This window comes from Phalacrocorax carbo, chromosome 1 (genome assembly GCF_963921805.1).
Source record: "Phalacrocorax carbo chromosome 1, bPhaCar2.1, whole genome shotgun sequence".
Lineage (NCBI taxonomy): Eukaryota > Metazoa > Chordata > Aves > Suliformes > Phalacrocoracidae > Phalacrocorax > Phalacrocorax carbo.
The window spans coordinates 79,866,253-79,888,277 of record NC_087513.1 but is presented as its reverse complement, the minus strand read 5'-3'; the positions used below and the strand labels follow the sequence as shown (position 1 = coordinate 79,888,277).

At 43.5% G+C, this 22,025-nt stretch overlaps 1 protein-coding gene across 1 annotated transcript in view; it reads right to left on the bottom strand.

Moving 5' to 3' along the window:
* BORCS5 (BLOC-1 related complex subunit 5) overlaps window positions 1–21,793 on the bottom strand; it is a 75,721-nt gene extending 53,928 nt beyond the window's left edge. The window contains exons 1-2 of the mRNA XM_064461801.1: window positions 21,522–21,793; window positions 20,483–20,626 (exon numbers count right to left, since the gene is read on the bottom strand). Of these exons, the coding sequence (XP_064317871.1) occupies window positions 20,483–20,626; window positions 21,522–21,579 (202 nt within the window). The 5' untranslated portion in view covers window positions 21,580–21,793. The remainder of the gene's footprint in view (window positions 1–20,482; window positions 20,627–21,521) is intronic.
* Between the last annotated feature and the right edge of the window lie 232 nt (window positions 21,794–22,025).

Here is a 22,025-nt window from a genome sequence, read left to right as displayed (position 1 = left end):
TCTGCCTTTGGAAAAACTTCAGTAAGTTCAAAAATTAGAAGTAGTGCAGATTTTGTTTTCCTGATAAGCCCCTTGAGTTAAGAAGATAAGGAAGGGGAAAAATCAAAAGCATCAAAATAGTTTCTAAACAAAAGGCTTGTGGACAGTCTCAGCACTTTTTAATTTTTTTCAACCTCAGTTCCTTCTGATCACTGCTTTCAAAGAAAAGATCGGTTTGCTGCTTTTAGGAAAAAAAGCCCCAAATCATTAGCTTAGCCTGTTTTTTTCACCCCTGCTTTTGGAAAGATCACTAAATCAAACAGGGCACCAAAGAGTGGAATACCAAATATTTGTACAGAAAGCCGTGGAGGAGGTGCAAGTCCACAGGTCCAGCTGAGACAGCCGGACCTCCGCTCCTGCCGCCATGCCACCACCCACAGCCGCTGCACGGCTGCCCTTCCAGCCTGCCCCATACTTCCAAGGGGATAAGCTGATCAGCAAAGCGTAGAAGCAAATCCAGCCAGGACACCTCACAGGAAAACCTCAATAAATTCTGTGCATGTTATTTCCTCTGCATCAAGTCCAGGACCTAATTTGGTACTGTGCTCGTCTTAAAACCACCCAGACAAGCGTCTCCTTAGTTCTGAAGTACCTAGCAGGGACAGCTAGTCTGAACCAGCACAGTGCCAGATGTTCCCAGATGGAAATCTCTGTAATGGATTTATGGAGAATGACGTAGCAACCGCAAGCTTGTACACTCCAGCGTTACTCAACCACATGAGGTTGAGGCTCCACTACTGGTAAAGCTGATCTCAGATAGCCCCGATGTGACCTCAACTCTGCAACCCGTGGGATTTCTCCCCACGCCAGCCCCAGTGCCTGCTGGATCCCATGATGAGCCAATTCAGCTTCCTAGCCTGCCAGAAATGTTTTCCCTTTTTTATTTCCCAGATAGTTCCTTGGTTAGGCTGATCACCCTATTCTTCTTTCATCTTAAAGTTGTATTTACAAGGAACAGATAGTAGAGATGAGCTACCCATGACCAATGGTTAAATATTAATTGATTAGAGGTTGGAAAACAAACATCCCCAGTTTCTCCCCTTTTTCCAGAAGTATACCAGATCTGTCAATATTTAACAATTTCTCCATTTCCTTTTGTCCTGTATGCACTATCCTTATCTTTCCCTGTTGCACATTGACCATGATGGCACACATGAGCAGGTTTTTAGCCAACTCACTCAACCAGTTTTCTGTATCTTTACTGAGAGATCAACCATTTTTACATCAGCCCTACTGCTGCAGTACAGCGCCTCTACATCTAACTCACGCCTGTCAATTCACTGAACAGGAAAACTACTTTATTTTAATTTACGTTTTAAATAGTTGATACAATCAAAACTTCAACCTGCACCTTTGTAGATGCCTTCCTCCACAAGCTGAGGTGGCAGGAAGGCAGACACAATGCCGCAGTCTTCTTTGCGCAGGTAAGAGCTACGACATGGAAAATAATCTACTCTTGCCACGTTTGTCCTATTGCCTGGCCTGAAGGGCTAAATTGATTCTTCACATTCTTCATCCAAATACAGATGCTAACATTGACAACAAAAGTAACTGGATTCAAATACTAATAAAGGGATTTGGCATTTAAAGTAAGGAACAGGAAGTTTAAACACTACTACAGGCCAATCATCACTTGGTGTACTAGAGATAATTTTAAGAGGTCCTTTGGAGAAACATGCTTCAGGCAAATAATTTTAACCAGCAGGGCTTTCTTCTTGGTTTTTTGTTGTTGTTGTTGTTTTGTTTTTATGTTGTTTGTTTTTTAGATATTTTTACACTTTTGGTCCGAATTTCTTAAGATGAGAAAACCAGTGCCTTTCAAAAACAAAAATATCGAGGACAATATATTTAAAAGCTGATTTGCAGAAACTGAAGGCCAACATCATGAAAAACCTTAGCCTTCCAGGTTCAATAAACCCCATGGGTCCCTCCACCACTGCAAGAATCAGGCATATCAGTATGTCATACATGTAAAACAGGCTTCCAGCATTTTTGAAAATTAGTCCAAATCCATTCTTGACAACTGACAGCTCGTCAGCCCCTGCATTTTACGTCAGAAGAATCTGCCTTTTTTCATCACTTCAAGTCTGTTAATTTTTGTTTCCTGCAGTACCTTTGACATCCGATACATTGATTTATTAACACGCTAGTCTTCATTAAACGTTAAGCGCTATGACGTCCATTTCAGTACTGATCAAATTCCATATTTACTACATTTGTAATAATTACCACCTAGAGAATACAAGACTTAGGTTTGTAACAAGCTCCTCATCTGCCTCCAGAAGTTTCTAAACTTCTAGCAAACAGACTTTGAAATAATTCGCTTTGCCATTTCAACATACAGTGACAGTCAATGCCTACCCCATCCCATCAGCAATGCACCTCTATGTATCCATGAAACTGTTAGAGAACAGGACTGCGTAAGCCTTACTTCTTCCAAACTTAAAAAAAAAAGCAACAACAGAAAAAAACAACAGCTAGTTGGAGCACAAATCTAACTGAAGATTTTAACTAGAATTTTGTAGTGGCAGGTTCTTTCACACAGATGCTGTAGTCACACGAATACCCCAGAGCAGGAGATAAGTTTTAAAAGCAAGACACCTAAATCCCCTGTTGTTCAAAGTAGTAGCACAGGAACAGTTTACAAGGTCACAGGGAACAGCAATCTCTTTTATACCAGAAGAAACCCGTTTTTGAACAAAAATTCACTACTAACTATCATTAGCTTTGTTTGTTGTTCACAAAGATACCAGCAGATGCTCCCAATATCCAGATATTAAGACACCCTGCAACTAAGCAAGGACAGGCAGAAGCATCACATTTATCTCCTAACACTGGACAGTAGGTAGGCAACATATCTACACAATGCTGCTTCACTGGCAGGTAGGTATTATGGAAGATTGAAATAAATTAATATGACATAAATTAATACGTTGGTCATTCGATAAGAAGCTGTAATTATCACATAACATCTGCACACAACTTGTCCAAGCCAGGATCACAGTTAGTTTAGTCTCACAGTGTGCAAAAAGAGATAAATAAATAAATAAATAAATCCATCAAACCAGCCATCTGGACCCTCAAAATGATTACAACTTGAGACCAATTTAACACGTGAACTTAAGTTTGATTTTTATCTCCTGTTGTCTTTATTAGGAAACGATGCAAGCAAACACCAACTGCCTGCAGTGATCCTTACTCACAGGACACTGCATTTGTTACTGGGCTTATTGTTTTACTGGTAAGATGTTGAAGACAACATGGACAAAAACCCCACAGATTTACCCTTTCTGTAACTTCTGTGCTGCTGAGTTGAGACAAGAGGCCAAATGGCCCACAGATTTTGAAGCCACAGCCAAATCCCTGGCCTCTCCAAAGCACGGTCCTGCAGCACCTCCTGTGTTAGGTTGGCCAAAGAGAATCCATGCTGGCACCTCAAGTCTCTGGACCACCCTGTGTTAGCAAAAAGCAGAGGTGCAGGCAATTCTATTTTAAAGCTCCACTGGGCTCTTGGCTCCAAAGATGACAAAGCTGTGTGAAGTTTAGATTAATCTCTGATAAAACAACAATTCCATTTCTGCCACTACATACCCACACATCCAAGCACACTTCAGAGCTTGGGAATGACTTCAGTTAACAACAACAAATTCTATGCAAATGTTCAAGGAAAGAAATGAATACTCTAATCTTAATGACTAATGCATGCTTCCTTACTGCCTTTGCTAGCACAGAATCTAATAAATCAGATGGATAACTAAGCAAAAAAATAGAACAGTGGAGATTTTCAAACCATTGCAATGAAATCCACCCAAGTTGACTCCAAATTTCAGTTAATACTAAAACTGGTGTAAAGACCCCTCAATGGGAGGCAACAAAATGCAACAGGGTAAGCATTCTACTCTAACTCATCCTGTTTGTACAAATGTATAAATGCAAAAATGTACTTCCATTCCAATCATCTGCTTTTTGCCACTTCCATATCACAGAAAATGAGATTTAATCTGACAGGAGGTAAAGCAGCATGCATTACATTAAGTTCCATCTCCAGTATCTCTTCCACTTCCCATTACAGATTAAAATCCTGTTTACGCAGATGAAATCAAGAGGCCTAGGGATTAAAAGCAAAACCAAAGCTTTCCCATTAGGACCAGGCTTCATTTAGCTGACAAAAGTCGTCCAAGACTGCTATTACAAAGGATGAGAATTGATAAAACCCTGACCAACCTTTTGCCCATACTCCTCCTCAGCCAACTGAACATCCCCGATCTGTCCCTTGAGAGAGACCAGTCAGCACCAAGAGTGTCAGCAGTGCCTTTCCAGCAGTTTTATCTGTGGTTGGTATCATACTGAAGGGAACATTTTAAAGCATAAGGTATTTTATTTAAAACTTGTGAAACATATCATCAGGATAATATGTACTGCAGCACCCATCTCCTGCTTCTTGGAGCATATCACACCATCTTTTTGGTCTCACCAAGAACTAAAAGCAAAGGCTTCCTCACTGAAACCAGATGAAAATTTAAAATGCATTTTGAAGTCACTTGATCACTATGACTTATAATGCCCTGATCCATAAGATCATCACACTTTCCAGGGAGCTCTTTGGAAACATCCCATTTACACCGCCACAACTGCAAGTGTTACCTGCAGTGCAGCGGACTCCAGATCAGTCTCCAGTTACAACAGGCGTAGAGAAGGCGCAATGTGCCAAGACACATTGGTGACTGATCCTACCCAAAGTGTCCTGTCCTTGAAGGACTGCCCACACACAGAGGAAAAAATCCACCATGATAAGGACATAACACAGCAAAAAACCTAGTAAGAGAGATGATCACTTGTCTGAGCCAGGTAATATCTGAGAAAGTAAGGGATTCATCAGGAGAAGGCTTTTCTTCTACACTCTGCTTCTGGTTTAACTTGAAACATGGCTTCCCATCCCTCATAGTTGGCACGTGAGTTTAGAAAGAGTTTGCAAAAACAATTAATTTCAAACAAGGAAACTCAGACTCCAGTAATTTCATACCAAAGTCCGAGTACTGAAGGGGCATGTCTTGCCAGCAATCTCACTTTGAACAGTGAGATCAGAGGGAGGAGAAAATGCGCAAGCAATTTTGCATGGTGTCTCACTGAAAAACAAGTTTAGGCAAGCATAAAGGTGGCCTATATTAGCATTTTAATTTTTAAAAACCAGTTATATACAAATAGGTTATAGCCTCAAGTTCCTGAAGAGCACCAACACCTTCCCAAGCACCAAAGGTTTGGAGAGCATACAGTGAAGGGCATTACTCTCCAGTTGATGTCCAGATGTTTTGCTATACACCTCCTGTTAACACATTAATGAAAAGAGAAGCACATAAATCCCTTGCAAAGTCAAAGGACTTTTACTGGCATGACAGACTGGAGACAAGATACCTTAATGACAGTTCCAAGGCAACTGAGATGAAGGTTCAAGACATTCCCCTTCCATGCTTCCTCTCCTAAGAAATAACTTGGGATTTAGCAAAGCATAGACATATCAATACAAATAAATAGACATATCAATACAAAGATTCTCCCCAAACAAATATGTTAATTTACATGAGTTTAGCTATATCCCACACACTAGGAAGGTGGGGTAAAAGTCTGGAATTTTAGGCCATCACTTAACAGATGCATAATTTCTTCCCCTCTCCCCTTTTCTTGTTTCACCTCTCTCTCCTCACCCACTAGCTAAAGGGTCTCAGTTCACACCGTGTTGTGCGCTCTGGCAGCAACACTGGTTTGTAGGGCTGCTGATGAACTAGAAAGATCTGAGCTGAACATTTTGGGGTTGGGGGGAAGGAGTGGGTGTTGCAATCATTTTCAGACACATCAGTTCCCCAGTTCCATTCCCTGTGCTGGATGAACATTTTTCCCAGCACAATTGGCCATGGGGGGAAAAACTTACTATTCAGCAGCATCTTTGGATAAGAACACCTCAGTCTTCAACACACATATGTCCAAAACAGTGTTGCCAAGAAAATACTATTAAACTCCACGTTACGGTTGGTGTAGTGAGGACCAATAGCCATGGACAGGAGCCGAACCTCAAGTGCTTCTATCTGAATTACTGCTAATGTATACATTCATTTTCTTACCATACACACTTAAAAAAACCCCTAGTATCAACAACTGAAAATAAGTGGCACACAAGATTTTTATTTTTCAAGATCATAAAGCCTTCTGAAACACTTTCAGTTGAAGATCCCTGCACCATCTCCTCCTCACAGGCCCAGTACTGTTTCAGCCTGTAGTCACCCCTCAGTTAAGCACTGTGTGGCTCAGCTCAGAAGCCCAGCTGGTGCCAAACCCTGCTTGCCAGCAAGGACACCAAGACCTTGGTCACCTGGTACAACGAATGCAACCAGAACACAAATGTTCATAAAAAGAGCTTGAAGAGAAAGCAGTTTCCAACACAGTTTCAGCAAGGTTTCTAGTCCTTTTCAATCCCATCTACTACTCCCTTTGTATTCCAGTGACACCCTGTGGCAGTTACCTAGATTGCAGTCCAGCCAAGTCTTATTAATGAAGGGACTACAGGTGTGAAGAACAGCAAATCAGAAAACAGAGGAAGGACATCGCAGCATTGAGTTGAAGCTGTGCAAGAGAAACCTCTGCATTTCGTGCCTCAGGAGTAATATGGTGCAGCAGCAGAGTTAGTTACTAGCAGCCTGTGATGCTGCCCCCGTAACTCCCCAGGCGCAGCTCAGCGGGCAGACTCAAAGGCAGTACTCCACCCGTTGTCACACGTTTCCGTTGAGCACAATATGTCATTGCCAGGCTGATATAACACGGTGGAAAGAATCCAGTTTTACTGACTCAGCTTCTCAGGTCTTTTACTGCAACACTGAACTGCAGCCTGCACTCTGATATTTCTGTCTGTGCAAGACACAAGTGGCTTCCAAGGGGTACCCTAACTATCAATGAGGACTACAGCCTGTGATCATGAAGTCCCAATTTGCACTGCATTAGAACAGACCCATCTACCATTTCAAGAGTATAATTTCTATATGCACCAGCTACTGAAAGGAAAAAAAACACACAAGTGAATTCAAACACCAGCTAGTATTTATACTGTTTGCTCTTAACCTCGTTTTAAAAAATACCTCTTGTAACAGTATGTGCACTTACTTTTGCCCTTCAACTCTTCACCAAGTGGAAAAAAACACCTTGGATATAGCACCTCAAACCATCTCAAAGTAGATGTGTAATACAAGAGTCAATCAGGCAGGGGATATCACAGTGCATGACTTTTTACGTTTAATGAACACATCAAGGCCAACCAGGGTATATCACCTGTCTTCCCTGAAACTATGTGTCAGAATTATAGTTAGTAAACTGTTTGGAACATGAGAGATGCAGCCATGCAACACAGGTAAAAGTACCCAGGGAACACACACTCTTCCTCTCCCTCTCTCCCTCAAACACACGAAGAAAACCTCAAACAAAAAAACTCCCACAAGCACCCAAGATACCAGCCCACAAAAGGTACTCAGATCACTGCAGTGCAATCTTCAGAACTTCTCAAGCATCTTAAGATTACTGGAAGTTAGAGTTTCCACTATAAAAAAAATTTCTCCCCAAGCACTAAAATCCTGCTACAGAGTATGCCAAGGATGATCACAGTTTTATGGAGGCTAAGTAGCATCTCAGCAGCACCTCCTTCATGCCAAGGGCTGTCTGGAGCCACTTAGCTCAGCATGCACGGCCAAGGAATAGCCAAGAGGAAATTGGGTAAATAAAAGGGTGTAGTGGGGATGCTAGAGTGAATGAGGTAGTGGGGATCGTGGTCTCAATCCCTTTTCCTGAGCTACAAATGCCTTCTGCTATATGGTTATTTAACACAGAGAGCGTATACAGGCAAGTGACCACAAAACCCCTAAGGATATCCCCATATCCTGAACAACCAAGTCCTTCATGGATCTAGCTTAAGTGTGTGAGGGTGGAGGGGTGTCAAGTCCAACAACCTCATTGTGCAACTTTCCTCACTGTCTCCAGAACATGTTTATTACTGTTAAACTTCAAACATCAACCTTAGCACTCTACCATATAAACTCAAACTATATAGAAAGGCACACTATTTTGTGACAAAAAAAAGTCTTCGCTTTGCTGGAACCACAGGAGCTTTGCTCGTCTTCAGAGTCACAATTTCACCCTGAACACACGTTACTGAAACAAATCATTGCTTTACAGGTCCTGCCCCTTATCCTTGACTAATGCAGTCCCTTCTCTGACCACTACCTCAGAATAATGTAGGCTTCCAAGTTCAGCTGTACAGCACACTGTCAGAGTGGTGCTTATGAACAACTACAACAGGCAGCAATTCCACACCCTACTAAACATTACTACTAGTAATTCTGTTGCTATTGCAAATCGAAAAGCAGTACCTCCAGCAGATCATCTGCATACCAGGATTCAGTACGTAATCTCTAATTGTGCATCTTACGGTTTACATTTGCAAGGATGCTGACAACTAAGCCAAGCATACCATGACCAGCCCCACGTGGAAAATAGAGGGAATATTACAAAAATCAGGATGTCAAACCTCACTGTTCAAGCCAAACGAACTGCTAACCTCCTATTTTCCTTTTTGTTAAGCTGCCCTAAGAAAGAAATAGAGGCAGATCAAATTTGAGTCTGAATTTCAAGGTTTTATAACGATGACCTGTCCTTTATTGCTTGGTTGTTGATCTCATCTTACACAATTATACAGAGAAAACATGGTTAAGCTAAGCTCCCACCACGCTGCTTTGATAACAAGGTTAGTGGCTTCCTTGAGTAGACTTGTTTTTTCACTTCTATCTTAATAACCTTTGTATTTTTATATTATTTTAGTAAGTCAAACTCTTAATTAGAAAAAGGGAGGTATTATCTACATATATGACTTCCTGGAATCCGCTTTTTATTCTGCTAACAGTGCCTGGGCAGGTAAATAAATACACGGGCAGAGCTTTTAAAAGACTTGACATTATAGAAAGTGCAGCTAACTGTAGATGGGCAGTAGATACAAAAGATCCGCTTATCCTTTACTTTGACCATAGTTACTTAACTGAATCAGCACCCACAGGGAAAAAAAAAAAATCAAGAACTAGGACTTAGGGTGTAATAATTTACACTGTGCCTGTTGGTTAATCATTATCTTTCTCAATAAATTCATTGGCTTAAAACCAAATAATCTTCTGGACTTGGATAGACTTATTGACTTCCATAAAGCCTAAGATCAAATAGAAGCATTCATTTTCCAAAAGCAATCCATTGCAAGACTGCTGCTGGTCTAGTAGCAAGACACAAGCAAAAGAACTTTAAGAGGGGGCCAAGCAGAATCACAAGAAGTAAACTATACACGTACAATTTGTATGTACAGAAGATACATATCATATACTCATCATTTGTACGTATAGTATACGCATGTATGTATAGTATATGCACACACACAAAAATATATTTTAAAGCAAACAGTATTCAAAGTTAAGGCATATATTGGTAGGTACAATTTAGGGAAAAAACTGTTGACAAATGAGTGTGTTGGTGCATCTTCAGTCTTTCATTTACAGTGCGGGAGAAGAAAACAATAATATTTAAAAGAAACATCCTGGCACCACACACAACTACAAGTCAGTACTGGGGATGAATGAGATTTAACGCACATAGTGTGTTTGTCTGATGCTTTCCGTCTGTCAGCCACATGTCCACTGGGAAGCGTACAGCTCACTGATCTTTGCTGGGATGGCACCTGGAAGAAAATGGGTCAAGCTACAAGGCTCTAGAATAGGAACTTTGGGCCAACACACTTTGAGGTTGGGGGTTTTTTTGAGGGTGGAGGTAGGAGTTGTGGGGATGAGGGTAATATCTCAGAAGCAGTTTAGACTTCTTTCCTTCCTGCTTTCTTTTGACAGTTTCACAGATTCCTAACAGTAGACCCATCCCAGAGATAATGGCAAAGTCACCTTTGGCACATCTAGCTCATTTTCTTCTTACGATTTATGTCAGATGTTCAACACCACAAGATAGGGAAGTAAGACTTCTTCGTAACAGAAGTGACCGCTGATGATGACAACAGAGAAATCCATTGTATTTATAAGCGGAGAGATTCCTCGTTAAAATGCTGCTTTAAATACGTAATTATCACTCATCCTTTCCTCCAACATGGCAGACATTTCTTGTTAAGAAGAGTCAGCTATTTGTTTCAGCACCCATGACCTTTTCCTGCGCACCTCTAACTGAAACGTCTATATTGTTCATTGTCGTAACAACTAAAGAAGCTAAATTCTTCTGTCCATGTGTCAGAGTTCCCATCAGCAACTCAGTCACTACTCCAAGCTCCCATCCTTCCCTCATCGGCAAATGCTGCAGCCCCTGTGCAACAGACACATCCCAGCCACAATCTTCTTTCTCTATGTCTCAGTGTCCAGCATCTAACATAGCAATTCCTATCTAGTAAATACAAATACATCATGTTATTAACAGCTAGAATAATACAGCAAAAGTGAAAGGAGAAGTAGGTATCACAGCAGCCATCTAAAGAGAAGAGAACTGAACAGCATGAGGAGGGGGCTTTCATTAGGTCCCACTCTCCTTCTCCAACCCTATCCACCCTACACAGGGGAGACTCACCTTTCAGAGTTCAGTCCACTGAGTAACACTGGTGCAGTATCCCTACAGGAGCACTCTTGGAGAGTAATCACTCAAAATAACTGTATACACACACTTAACTCACATATTCCTAACAGGAATCCTAGTCACATATTTTTAACAGGAACATTCCTTTTCATGCAGTTTTCATTGATATAAAACATCATGTTCAACAGAGGGAGATACATCAGGGAAATATATCCACATACACACCAAACAGGGAAGACAGGAAGATAAATTTCAGTGGCCCTTCAGTCACAGATTCAACCAAGTGTTATGAGCAAGAAAATAATGCTGAATAAAAGCATACAAACATGAAGGAGAGAGGGAGAAGGAAAAAAGAATCTACCCAGGTTTAGGCACCTGGAGTCCTTCACGGACTCAAAAAAACCCCCCCCACACACACAAAAAAAACACCCAAACCACAGATGTGCTGTAAGTGCTTTCCCAGCATCTGCTTATCCTTGCCCTAGAAAGATTCATCAGCAACACCCCAGTATAGCACACTAGCTCATATACCTTATCAGTCAGATGCATCCCATTTCCAATCTCCTCTTGGCATAAAGAGATTACACCTTCTGTAAACATTTGTAATTACACTATATTCTTTGGATGTTACAATTAGTTTCATTTGCAGTTCACTTCAAACCGTTAACAGTGATTTCAAGGTACACTGGCCAACAGGCAGATACTCCTCATCAAAGTGTGTGGCAAGTCTATAGGACAGAACATTGTTAACTCCTTACCACAGTTATTTTTCCTCAGCACATCTTCTAACGTTATCCAAAGGGCAGCTGCAACCCAAGAGCTGTACAGGCCACCTGGAGAGCTGTCACAGAAGCTCTGTGAAGGTAAAGGAAGGAGAATCTGCAGGTGCCTTGCAATGACCAGCAAAGTTTATTCATGCAGCAAGGTGGTGGGAATGAGCCATACATGCTTGAGGAGCTGTAGGATTCAGACAGGCATCACAGCTATTGACTGTACAGCTCAGCAGAAACTGGAGCTTTGTTTCAAACAGGCATCACCTAGGTTCCGTTTTCAGAGCTAGTGTCAAGTCATGAAGCCAAAATGGAGAGGCAGCTCTCTATAACACAGAATACTGTATTGGTCCACAAGCCTTAAAAAAAAAACCAAAAAAAACCAAAACAAAAAACCAAAACCAGACAGACATGTGCTCACATTATCATTCTTGGTATTTCTTTCTGCCCAGCATGCTCATTTTCACCTTGTTATAAGCACTAAGCATGGGGCACATCCAGCAAACCTGGATGTTGCAAATTCTGTTAGAGCCCTATACCCTCAGCAGTACTAATAAGTGCTGCACAAGCAGATCCTCCTAGTAAGGCACAGAGGCAAAATTTAAAAGGATTAAAGTATCGCAAATGCCTGGAGAATTATAGACATAAGATTTACCAATGCCTGCTATTAGCTAAATTCCCTAGACAATTAATGGAAGTAGCAGCAGACAGTGAGCTAAAGGAATGAACAGAGGTTGTAAGCCAGTAACCAGAAAATACTGAGGAGTGAGATGTGACAAAACCTATTACTTTAAAGACTCGGAGTCTAAACATCCATCCTTCCTCTACATGCTGTCCCAGAAAGATAAATACACTGATATTTTTCAGATAAGTAGTCTTCTGCCTGAAAAGTGACCTCATGCAAAAAAAATTATTCAGGGATAAACAACCCTTTCAAGCTGCCTAACACAAACTTATGTTTTCTGTGATTGGGTGACAACAGAAGATTGACAGAGCAGCACAAATTTCACCACTGTTCTCTCTCACAGGAGATTTCTCAACATCTCCCTATGCTTCTTTGCTGAAGATGTGCACCAGCTATAACAAAAATACCATTTCCAAGTCTTCACTTCAAACCATACTGAGACAAAAATGACACTCCTCATGCTGGACCTATCCTCCAAGACTCTTTCTGCCACCTAACTTACGTCTCCTCCTTACACTACTGCCAGGTAAACTATACCCTAGACTCTTCAGAGTAAAGGCCTCATTTTTGCTTTGTGAAATACCTTTCTTAATAAATAATTTAGCAAGGTAAATTAACGGGCAGCATGGTAAGGAAAGACCTCAGTGGGTTAGCCATAATCTATTAATTTACTTCTAATTCACGCCTGGTAGATGTTTGCTTAACATGTCCTTAAAAACATTAAGGACAGAAATGGTACAACCCTACTGAGCAACCTCTTCCTCTGCTTTGCTATTCTTGCAAAAACACCAAAAGTATTTGTAGGACAAGAATCCAGTTATATTGGGCTAGGGGATGCTGATGAGCTCCGTATAAAAACCTTCACAGGGCTACAGGCTACAATATGCACACCAGGTATGCTGGACAGACAAAGAAATGGAGTGCACCATAAGTAACTTGCCATAGGTCTGCAGAGAAGCCACCTCTCTCCTCACCTGGGAGTGCAGGTGAGCCTGAATTCAGAGCCTCAGCATCCCTTCATTTCTCTCCGTGCTGGATGGATGAGGAGTTCCTCTGACAGAAAAAATCCTGCATGTGACAGCAAATGCAATTAGCAGTATCAGCACAGGGCCCATACCTGAACTATTCATAAGCCAGTCTCCAGTTATATCTCAGCATATCGCCCAATACACAGAAACAATCCCTGCTTTCAAGGGAAGTTGCATACAAGCCTAAGACTGCCAGACAAACCAAAACAAAAACAAAAAGTATCATCCCATTATTTTGCAACAGGCCAAGCAGGGATCAGCAACAGCTTCAACAATTAAATATCTAACATAAGAATGATTTTTTGTTTGTTTAATTAAGATTTCCTCCATAGATAAGTCAGAACACAGACAGGGCTGCTGAATTATCTCTAAATAACCACAAGCCCATATTCAGCGAATTCATGGTATGTATAGCATCCTGAATGATTCAGTACCAACTATGCTTCCAAAGGATGCTACCACCGTATTGGCAAACACTTCCTCCAAATGAGGAGGAAAGGGCAAGGAACACGGCAGCACAAAAGAATTGCCAGTATTTACAGGGGACTGGCTACCAAAAGTTTGGTTTAAGTTAGCAAGGGTGGTGTTTTAGTTACAAATGTGTTAACTGTAATGTACAAAAAACACCCATCTAGAGGAAGGTCACAGTCTTCCCTACACTGCTGCCACCTGAGGAGGAGCCCTGGCTAAATGCAGCACAGGGCTTCAAACCAAATGCATTAAAAAGGCAGCTGCCATCCGGACGTTCAATCAAACAGATCAGCTGAGGAGGAGCCATAATGCATCTGCCTGGCACACAGAATAGATTCCAGTTTTCATTTCATAAGTCACCTAAGTTACCATCTGGGCATGAATTTGTCTTCCTAAATTCTGAGAAGACACTGTACCTAATAAAGTACAATCAGCAGCAGCAGAAAATAGTCTCTCACCTTGAGAAACCCGAAATGCTAAACCAAGAGTAAACAAAGCACAACCACACCACACAGCTAAGATAGAAGGCCCTACATGCAGAGCTAGTTTCCACAGCGAAGAGATGTGTTCAGGAACCATTATTTTGAACAGACAACCCAGGCTCATCCTAGAAATCCCATTTTACCAGTAGTAGCTACTTCACAACCTACATCAGAGCCCTCTGTATGACATCATTACAGGACACAGAGGCAACAGGCAATTTAAGCTAATTATTTCAACATCATTACCAACGCAGTATCAAGATGTAATGAAGTCACCAGACTTGAGTCCATTTAACAGGTTGCTACTGAAAAAGAGATCTAACACCCTGGGCTCCTCCTTCACCTCTACTCCTGTAAATTATCAGACACCAACTCTAGCATTCACTGATTTCTCCTGCAAGGTGGCTCCACTCACCAACCCGGCACAGAACTAAGCAGTATAGGTAAATCTTCTACCAAAGAGCCCAACAACTACCAAAGCGACAGAGGAGGCAGGCCCACATGGCCAGAAGCAAAAGCAGCAAGGAGTAAATCCCCCTTTCAACAGGGGTAAGCTGCCAGCCTGAGCATTCAGTTAACTACTATCCATCAAGCACAAAAAGAAACTGAAAGTCATTCTTACACAGTGTGAAGAACTGGTCTCCAAAACAAGAATAATTTCTCTTCCCATGCCTGTATGTTACTTGAACTTTTAACTTAGCACAAAACCAAACAGAATGCAACTTGAAAGTTATCATTTTCTGTACAAGCCATGGGCTACTAAAACACCTTCATTTTCAGATGTTCCAGAAGCATCTCTCAATAAAGCACAAAGGCCATTCACTAAGACATTCAAAAACCAGGTTAGAGTCTGCAAGTCTGCCAAGAGACACAAGTAGCCCAGTAAAATTAATGGGACTGATCATCAGATTTGGAAATTACAAGTGACATACTTCAAAATTAACAACTGATGGCGTTTGGCCAGCAGAAGCAGGAAGTCACTGCCTTTCTGGCACCATTTGTCAGTCAGCCAGGAAGTCTCAAATGCTCACAATACTACTGGGGTGGCCAGAAGAACCACGAAACAAGACTAGAGAGCAAACTAATTGCAAAACCCTAGGGGGACATGGGGAGGCACAGCAATGTACGGAGGCTTCTGCTGCTCACAGTGTCTTTGCAGTGAGACAGTAACCTCTTCCTTTTGTTCTTCATGCTGAAGACCCTTTATCAGTACGGTAAAGGTCTAGCCATAAGTAGGAACAAGTTTATCTCCCCAAAAAAGCCTCCAAAGCCTCCATAGGACAAATATAGCTTATAATAAAGACAGAGAGAGACTTTTTACCAGGGCTTGTAGCGACAGGACATGGGGCAATGGTTTTAAACTGAAAGAAGGTAGGCTTAGATTGGACATAAGGAAGACTTTTTTTATGAGGGTGATGAGGCACTGGAACAGGTTGCCCAGAGAAGCTGCGGATGCCGCATCCCTGGAAGTGTTCAAGGCCAGGCTGGACAGAGCTTTGAGCAGCCTGGTCTAGCAGAAGGTATCCCTGCCCATGGCAGGGGTGTTGGACTAGATGACCTTTCCAACCCAAACCATTCTGATATTCTATTATTCCATTTCTAGACTTCATTTCTTTCAAGTTTCTGTTTTATATAACTGCCTGGAAGAAGGATTGCTGTTTGGAAATCTTTTGCTCTCCGTCGCACCGACAAGTCCATTTCTTTAATGTACCCTTTTATATCTCCAGTTCCCAAAACAGATGACCAACCTGACATTAAATACTGTCAGAAACCACTGATGTAGACTAGAATCTATTTGTGACACAGTTTCTGCTAAGTAACTAAGAAGTAACAACACTTTTCTTCTAATACAAACTTTGGAACTTTTTGGTTTTCATTTAAATCACTGGCAATGAAACTTAAATCCTTTTTCCTGCAAGAAGACATAGTCAAGAATAGGTATCAATTACGTCGACTTCCTTCAAAAAGACTCAAGAGATTTACTTTGTCTTAGGAAGTCTAGAGCATGCCAATTAGAAGATAGGTGCACAAAACAGAGTCACAGACACTCCAACCTCACCCATGTCCTGCTCCCTTTCTCACAACTAATCAGCCAAGGAAGGAGTGAGTGTGAGTCTCATCCCATTTTAATTTGCTTTTTAACTTAACAGATACACCAGTTAAAGTTTTTGTTCCTACTACCAAGCTTCCGGCATTTTGTTTGCCTTAGGTCTTGCTGAGCTTGGCACAGAATAGGAATTATATTTATAGTTGGATGACTAATTCCTGATCAGTTTCTCTTATGTTACTTACACACACCAATAGGTCCTTTATATGTATCAGCCTTTTTTGTTTACCATGACACTTCACTGCTACCAGAAAGACAGACCTCAGTCCTCACTGAGGCTTGAGAGAGAAACCAAAAGATGAAGTATATGAAGTCGAAATGAGTGTGGATGATGAGATGAATAGCTCAAAAGTGATAAATGAAATTTTTGAAGTTCTTCAAGAGGATGGTCCAGACATAGAAAAGCTGAAGAAAGAAATGAGCATGAGCCTGGAAGGTGAAAGTGATGAGGATGAACAGGAAGAGTCACTGAATATTTCATCAATGGCCTCTGGAAAAATGCAATGAGCCTTCTGTTCTCACCACACAAACTTAAATACTAAACACCCTTTCCAAAAGCTTTCAGGACATGTTGTAACAATGTTTAATTCCTTACCCCACCCATCTTACTTTAATTACCAAGAAAATCTGCGTTAAAAAAAAAAAAAAACACACCACCAAAATATTCACCCTTTGCTTTTCAACCCTGTCCACTGCTTCCTCATTTAACTGTGGTGGTAATCTCCTTCCCCCATCATTCCTAATTTAATGCTCTTGTTCTCAGGTTGGCCCACCTGTTGATGAAGATGCTCTAATCCCACTTAGTCAACTTATATTAGAAGTTTTTTTACATTCAGGAAAACGAAAAAAATGCAAACACCCCAAATACATAGAAGTATGTGGAGAACAACAGTCAGCACTTCACTCCCATGCATACTCCCCAAGAGTAGCTTTTCCCTCCTCTCAGTTTGGGTGGGACTGGGATTTGCTGTTTACAAATGACAATACAACAGGCATCCACTGGAATGCTTTCCTAAGCCCACCACGTGTGGGACACTCTCCCCTTTCTGTCCACATGAATATAGCACCAGAGAAGATAGTCCCTGGCATTAAGATAAAAAGACTCTCCAGTCCTCGACTCACCATAGTAGGTGCTACACAACCACTTAAGACAGTAGCTCCTACCCCACCAAACGGCTGTGTCCAACAGGTTCAAACACACGAATCGCAAATGCTTAAACACTGACCTCTCAAACACTGTTTATTATGCATGCTCAGTAACCACGACAGTACTTCAAAGGCAGCAAACATTACTCAGAAGGACCCTACACAATCATGGCTGTAACTCTGAAGTGCAATTTTTGCTGTAAAAGTCAAGCAAAACCTACTATTAAAGATGTCATGGACACAACACCGGCATTTTCTTCCATTCAAGGGTATATACTGCTGAAGACCTCCTGAAGCTGATCACAAGCTCAACTCAATACAGCTAGGAGAGACTTGTGCTTCAGCTCTTAAGTGCTTTGTCTCTCAAGAACATTCAGTCTCTTCATGACCAAGTGCTTCCCCAGTCCATCAATTTAAATATTAGCTTTCTTCTGAGACTTAAAAGCAAAATAAAACCCCTTGGCTTTGCTTAGTCGGGGAGAAACTGAAAAGAATAATGAAGCTCACAAGGGCTATGGGTTCACGTCTTCAGCCTTCCAAGCTGGCAGATCACAAGACACAAGCATGTAGGATTAACTCTTGAAAGATCTCTAGTCCTTCTTCATCCCTTCCAGGTAGGTGATCTTGCATGTGAAGAATACAGAGAAGAGACAAGTCCAAAACAGAGCAGCTTCTTGAGCCAGCCTGTGGCAGATCTGGGGCCTCTCAAGACTCAACTCACTCAAGCAGACCACACTCGCTTCTGTAGTGAACCCAAGTATCACAGTCCTGTTGTTCAAGCAGTAACAAGTATTAGAGGCTGAAAAAAGCTATTCACAAAGGTGAACGTGATTAAGCATGCAATACCACCGAGCAGTCACCAGATGTCACCACATCTCAACAGACTTGTAGGGAAACTCTTAGCAGGCCTAGTGATAGAAATCGAAAAGAAGGTTTCTATCACACATATGCAGCTTCAGGTCCAAAGTGAGACCAAAAAAACAACTCAGTGACCAAGACGACTTCCCATCAAACAACTTAATGCATGCACGTTTAGGAGTTAAAGGACCTGGACTGGCCATCTAAGGCAGTGCCTTCCAACTTTTCTACCTCAGCCACATGGCTGCTGCTCTCTTCTTTCTCACTTCCCACCTCAAGCCCTATATCCTTGCTCCTCGACCACCCACACAGGAACACTGTCTCTGGAAGCAATCACCAGTCCCGCTTCCCAGGACTTCAGCAGCTCTTATGCAACCCAGGTTTCTTCACTGCAGTTCGAGACTGGGTGGAACTGAAACTCTTTGTTAACACGCTGTCATACATGATGCCAGATGTTAACGTGGCTTCTAAATTTGGTCTCTCAGATTAAAACTTCCGTATTTCTTTTGTGGATCCAGGTTCCAGCATTTACGTTTCGAACTGCCACTGATGAGATCCTGGTTCTGCCTTTTGCACAAGGCAGGACCCAGACAAAGCATATTCTGTCCACAGGTAATGACCCAGCCTGCTGCCGACATGAACGCTGCGCCAACATCGGCAATCTTACAGGCCATTCTAAAATGGTAGTGAAAGCTTCAGGAATGAATCAAATACAGATTTCTACATCACCCTCTGTAACGTTAAAAAAAAAAAAATATATATATAGTATAACCAACACACACACGCACACTCTCTCCTTGGTCAAGAGGGACTGCAGTACCAGCTCCAAAAAAATCCATGATTGCTTTTCTCCAGTTTAGTGGCCTCCCTATCTTTCTACCTCTTCTACTGGAAACAACAGCCAGTGCTGTGCACATCTAGACCCCTATCCAGCAGTACCCAATAAAATGCCAAATATTTGGCCTGTTGGGCTATCATAGTGTCCACAAGTTCTAGTCATGTTCCAGGGTCTCATGCAGTAGACACACATGCACACACAAAAAGAAAAAGATTAGTAAAGAGTTCCTGTACAAAAAGTGATGTTGTGGTGTCACGTCATCTTTAGTGATGCCTGCAGGGCAAAGTGGCTGCCATATCTTCCCAGTAGCCATGCATGAATCAGTGGCACTTAGACCAGTAGAGCCTAAGGCCTCAGCTGAACAAGATCATACCATTTCTTCCAGTAGCAGGGAGGGCTAAACATCCCAGGTCCTTCCTCTCTGTCATAGCACGCCTACAAGACATGAGCAAGTGCTGCATCCAACATACACATGGAGAGCAGGCCTCAAATTTTCAAAAAAACATCGGCTCACTGAGCGTCCACTGCACAGCAGATTGACCCAAGTTTGCTGACCTACACTATTCCAGAGAGAGAAGCCCAGGAGCAGGCTGCTTTTACCAAATCCATTCACGCAGCCTGCTCCAGACATCCTCCTTCCTAAGGGACTTTCAGATACTAAGGACATTGCACAGCCTCCTGAAAAGGAGGTAGCTTGAAGCCAGGCCACAAAATGCACAAACAGTTTTTGGTAAACTGTAGTTTTGACAACTCTGATTTAAATCTTCACTTCCTTTTGAACAGAAGAGAAGGAACAAAGAAGAGGTACAGGGGAAGAAAGAAAAAAAGACTAGGAAGAAAAGAACCAGACACACACAATGGGAATTTAGTAAGTCCACTGATATAAAGGGATGTTGTCAATACAGGGCTTAAGGACCCATACAAGCCTCACTCCAACCCCACAACCCCACCCCTAAAAATAAGAACAAAATCTGCTCTAGGCTGGAAAACCCCACAAGGTATCTTGATTTCAAGCAACTGAATCCATACACAGGTAGCTATGACTCCAAGGGAGTAACGCACAGACCTTTTTAAGAGCCTAAAGGAAAACTGGAGGCTGCGGTCCATTATGTATTAGAATGTAACACGGCATCTCTTATCAACCAGTGCAAGCCGGCATGCTTGGAGCTGTACCATCTCCACAGCAGATGGTTCCACTGCAGAGAACATTACCAGCACACCTCTAAACCAGTTCACCCACCGTTTAGAAGGATGGGAATAATTGTGAAAGAACAAAGAAAGTAAGGTTTAAAACAAGGGGGTGGTGAGAAATATGGACAGAAATGTGAACTTGAGTAGGAACCTCAGGACGCACAAGGCACATACTCCATTAGGTATAAAAAAAAAGGCCTTTTAAAAGAGAGGAAGAACAATCACTTACCTTTCAAAAGGGGCTGGAAAGTTGGAATTTCCTGCAGTTTTATGACATCTGGATCATTGCTGACATTCCGGGAGGATTGTGTTCCTGGGGCTACCACCACAATGTCATCCATTTTTGCTCGTTGCTTGGCTGGCGATGGAGATGCTGGAAGGATACAGGTGGGGGGGAAAGGGAGGGAACAATCAAATTAATACGCAAATTACATCAGAATTTAACCCTAAGCAAATGCTAGCATGTTTAACGTAGTAAAGGTACATTTTCTATAGCACAAACACATCTCTAAGATCACTCAGGGATGGTACTCTCCCTTCACACTTGTGAATCTCTCATGTTCAGCAATTTTTCTTTTCAAAATCAGGTAGCAGCCAATGCAAGATGTCTTGCCTTCTCACTGCAGGGATAATCCAAGATGCTTTTGTTTTAGTGATGAAGGTAAAAACACCAAACGCTGTGCACGTGTCCATGTCCCACCACAGCAAGGCTCCTTTACATCATTAGGTGCCTTCACAGGAAAGGTTCGGTTCAACAGCTTAATCTCAAGTACATTTGGGACACTCGTTGCAGCACCGTTCCCCCTCACCCTTGCTCACAGAGGGGCATTCAAAAGGAAGACCTACACCCCTGACAGGCTCACCCTCAGCTCCCCGAGCCCCGACACCGGGAGGTGGGCGCTGGGGGACTCCACCTCGCCGGCCCTACCTCCCCCCAAGCGGCTGGTGCCCGCCCTCCCGCCGCCCGGAGCGGGCCCGGCGCCGTCCCCCCGCTCCCCGCGCTCCAGAGGAAGGGCCGGGCTGGGCCGGGCCGGGGCCGCCGCCTCGGAAAGGAGCCGTTCCCTTCCCCAGAGCAACCGCCTCCGCCCCTCGCCGCCGCCTCCGCTGCCGCCGCGCCCGAGCACCCCTCTCCCGCGGGCACCCCCGCCGCGCCACAGGGACGGGGATCCCCGCTCCCGGAGCCCGCGACCTCCTGGCCACCTCCCGCCAACCGGCGGCCCCCTCCTTCCTTCCTCCCTCCCTCCCTCCCGCGGCGCGGCGGCGCCGACCTGAGGCGCTGGGCTCGCCGGGGCGGCTCTCGGCCTCCGCGCTCTGCTCCGCTCCCATGGCGATGGCGGCAGCGACAGCCGCCGCCGCCGCTTCCTCCTCCTCCCCCTCCCCCGCCTGCTGCAGCGCGGGGATCACCGCCGCTCCCGCGGCCGCCACCACCGCCCGTCCGCCAACCGGGGCTTCCGGCTGCGCCGGGCGGCCTCCGCGCCCCGATCGCGGGCAGGCCCCGCCCGCCGAGCCGAGCCGAGCCGCGCCGCGCCGGGCGGGGCGGGGCGCCGCTTGGAGGCCGGGGCCGCTGCGGCCGGGAAGAGGAGGGAGGGAGGGAAAGGAGGCTGAGGAGGCGGCGGCTGGGGGCCTGAGCCCTCCGCCCTCCGCCGCCCGGCGGTCTGGCCTTCGCCCCTGCTCTGCTGGAAGCTGCCCCGCCAGAGCGGCGGGGGGCAAACCGCGCTCATCTATTCTTTTTTAATTACGGATATTCATTTTAATGTCGTAAGGCGAACCCG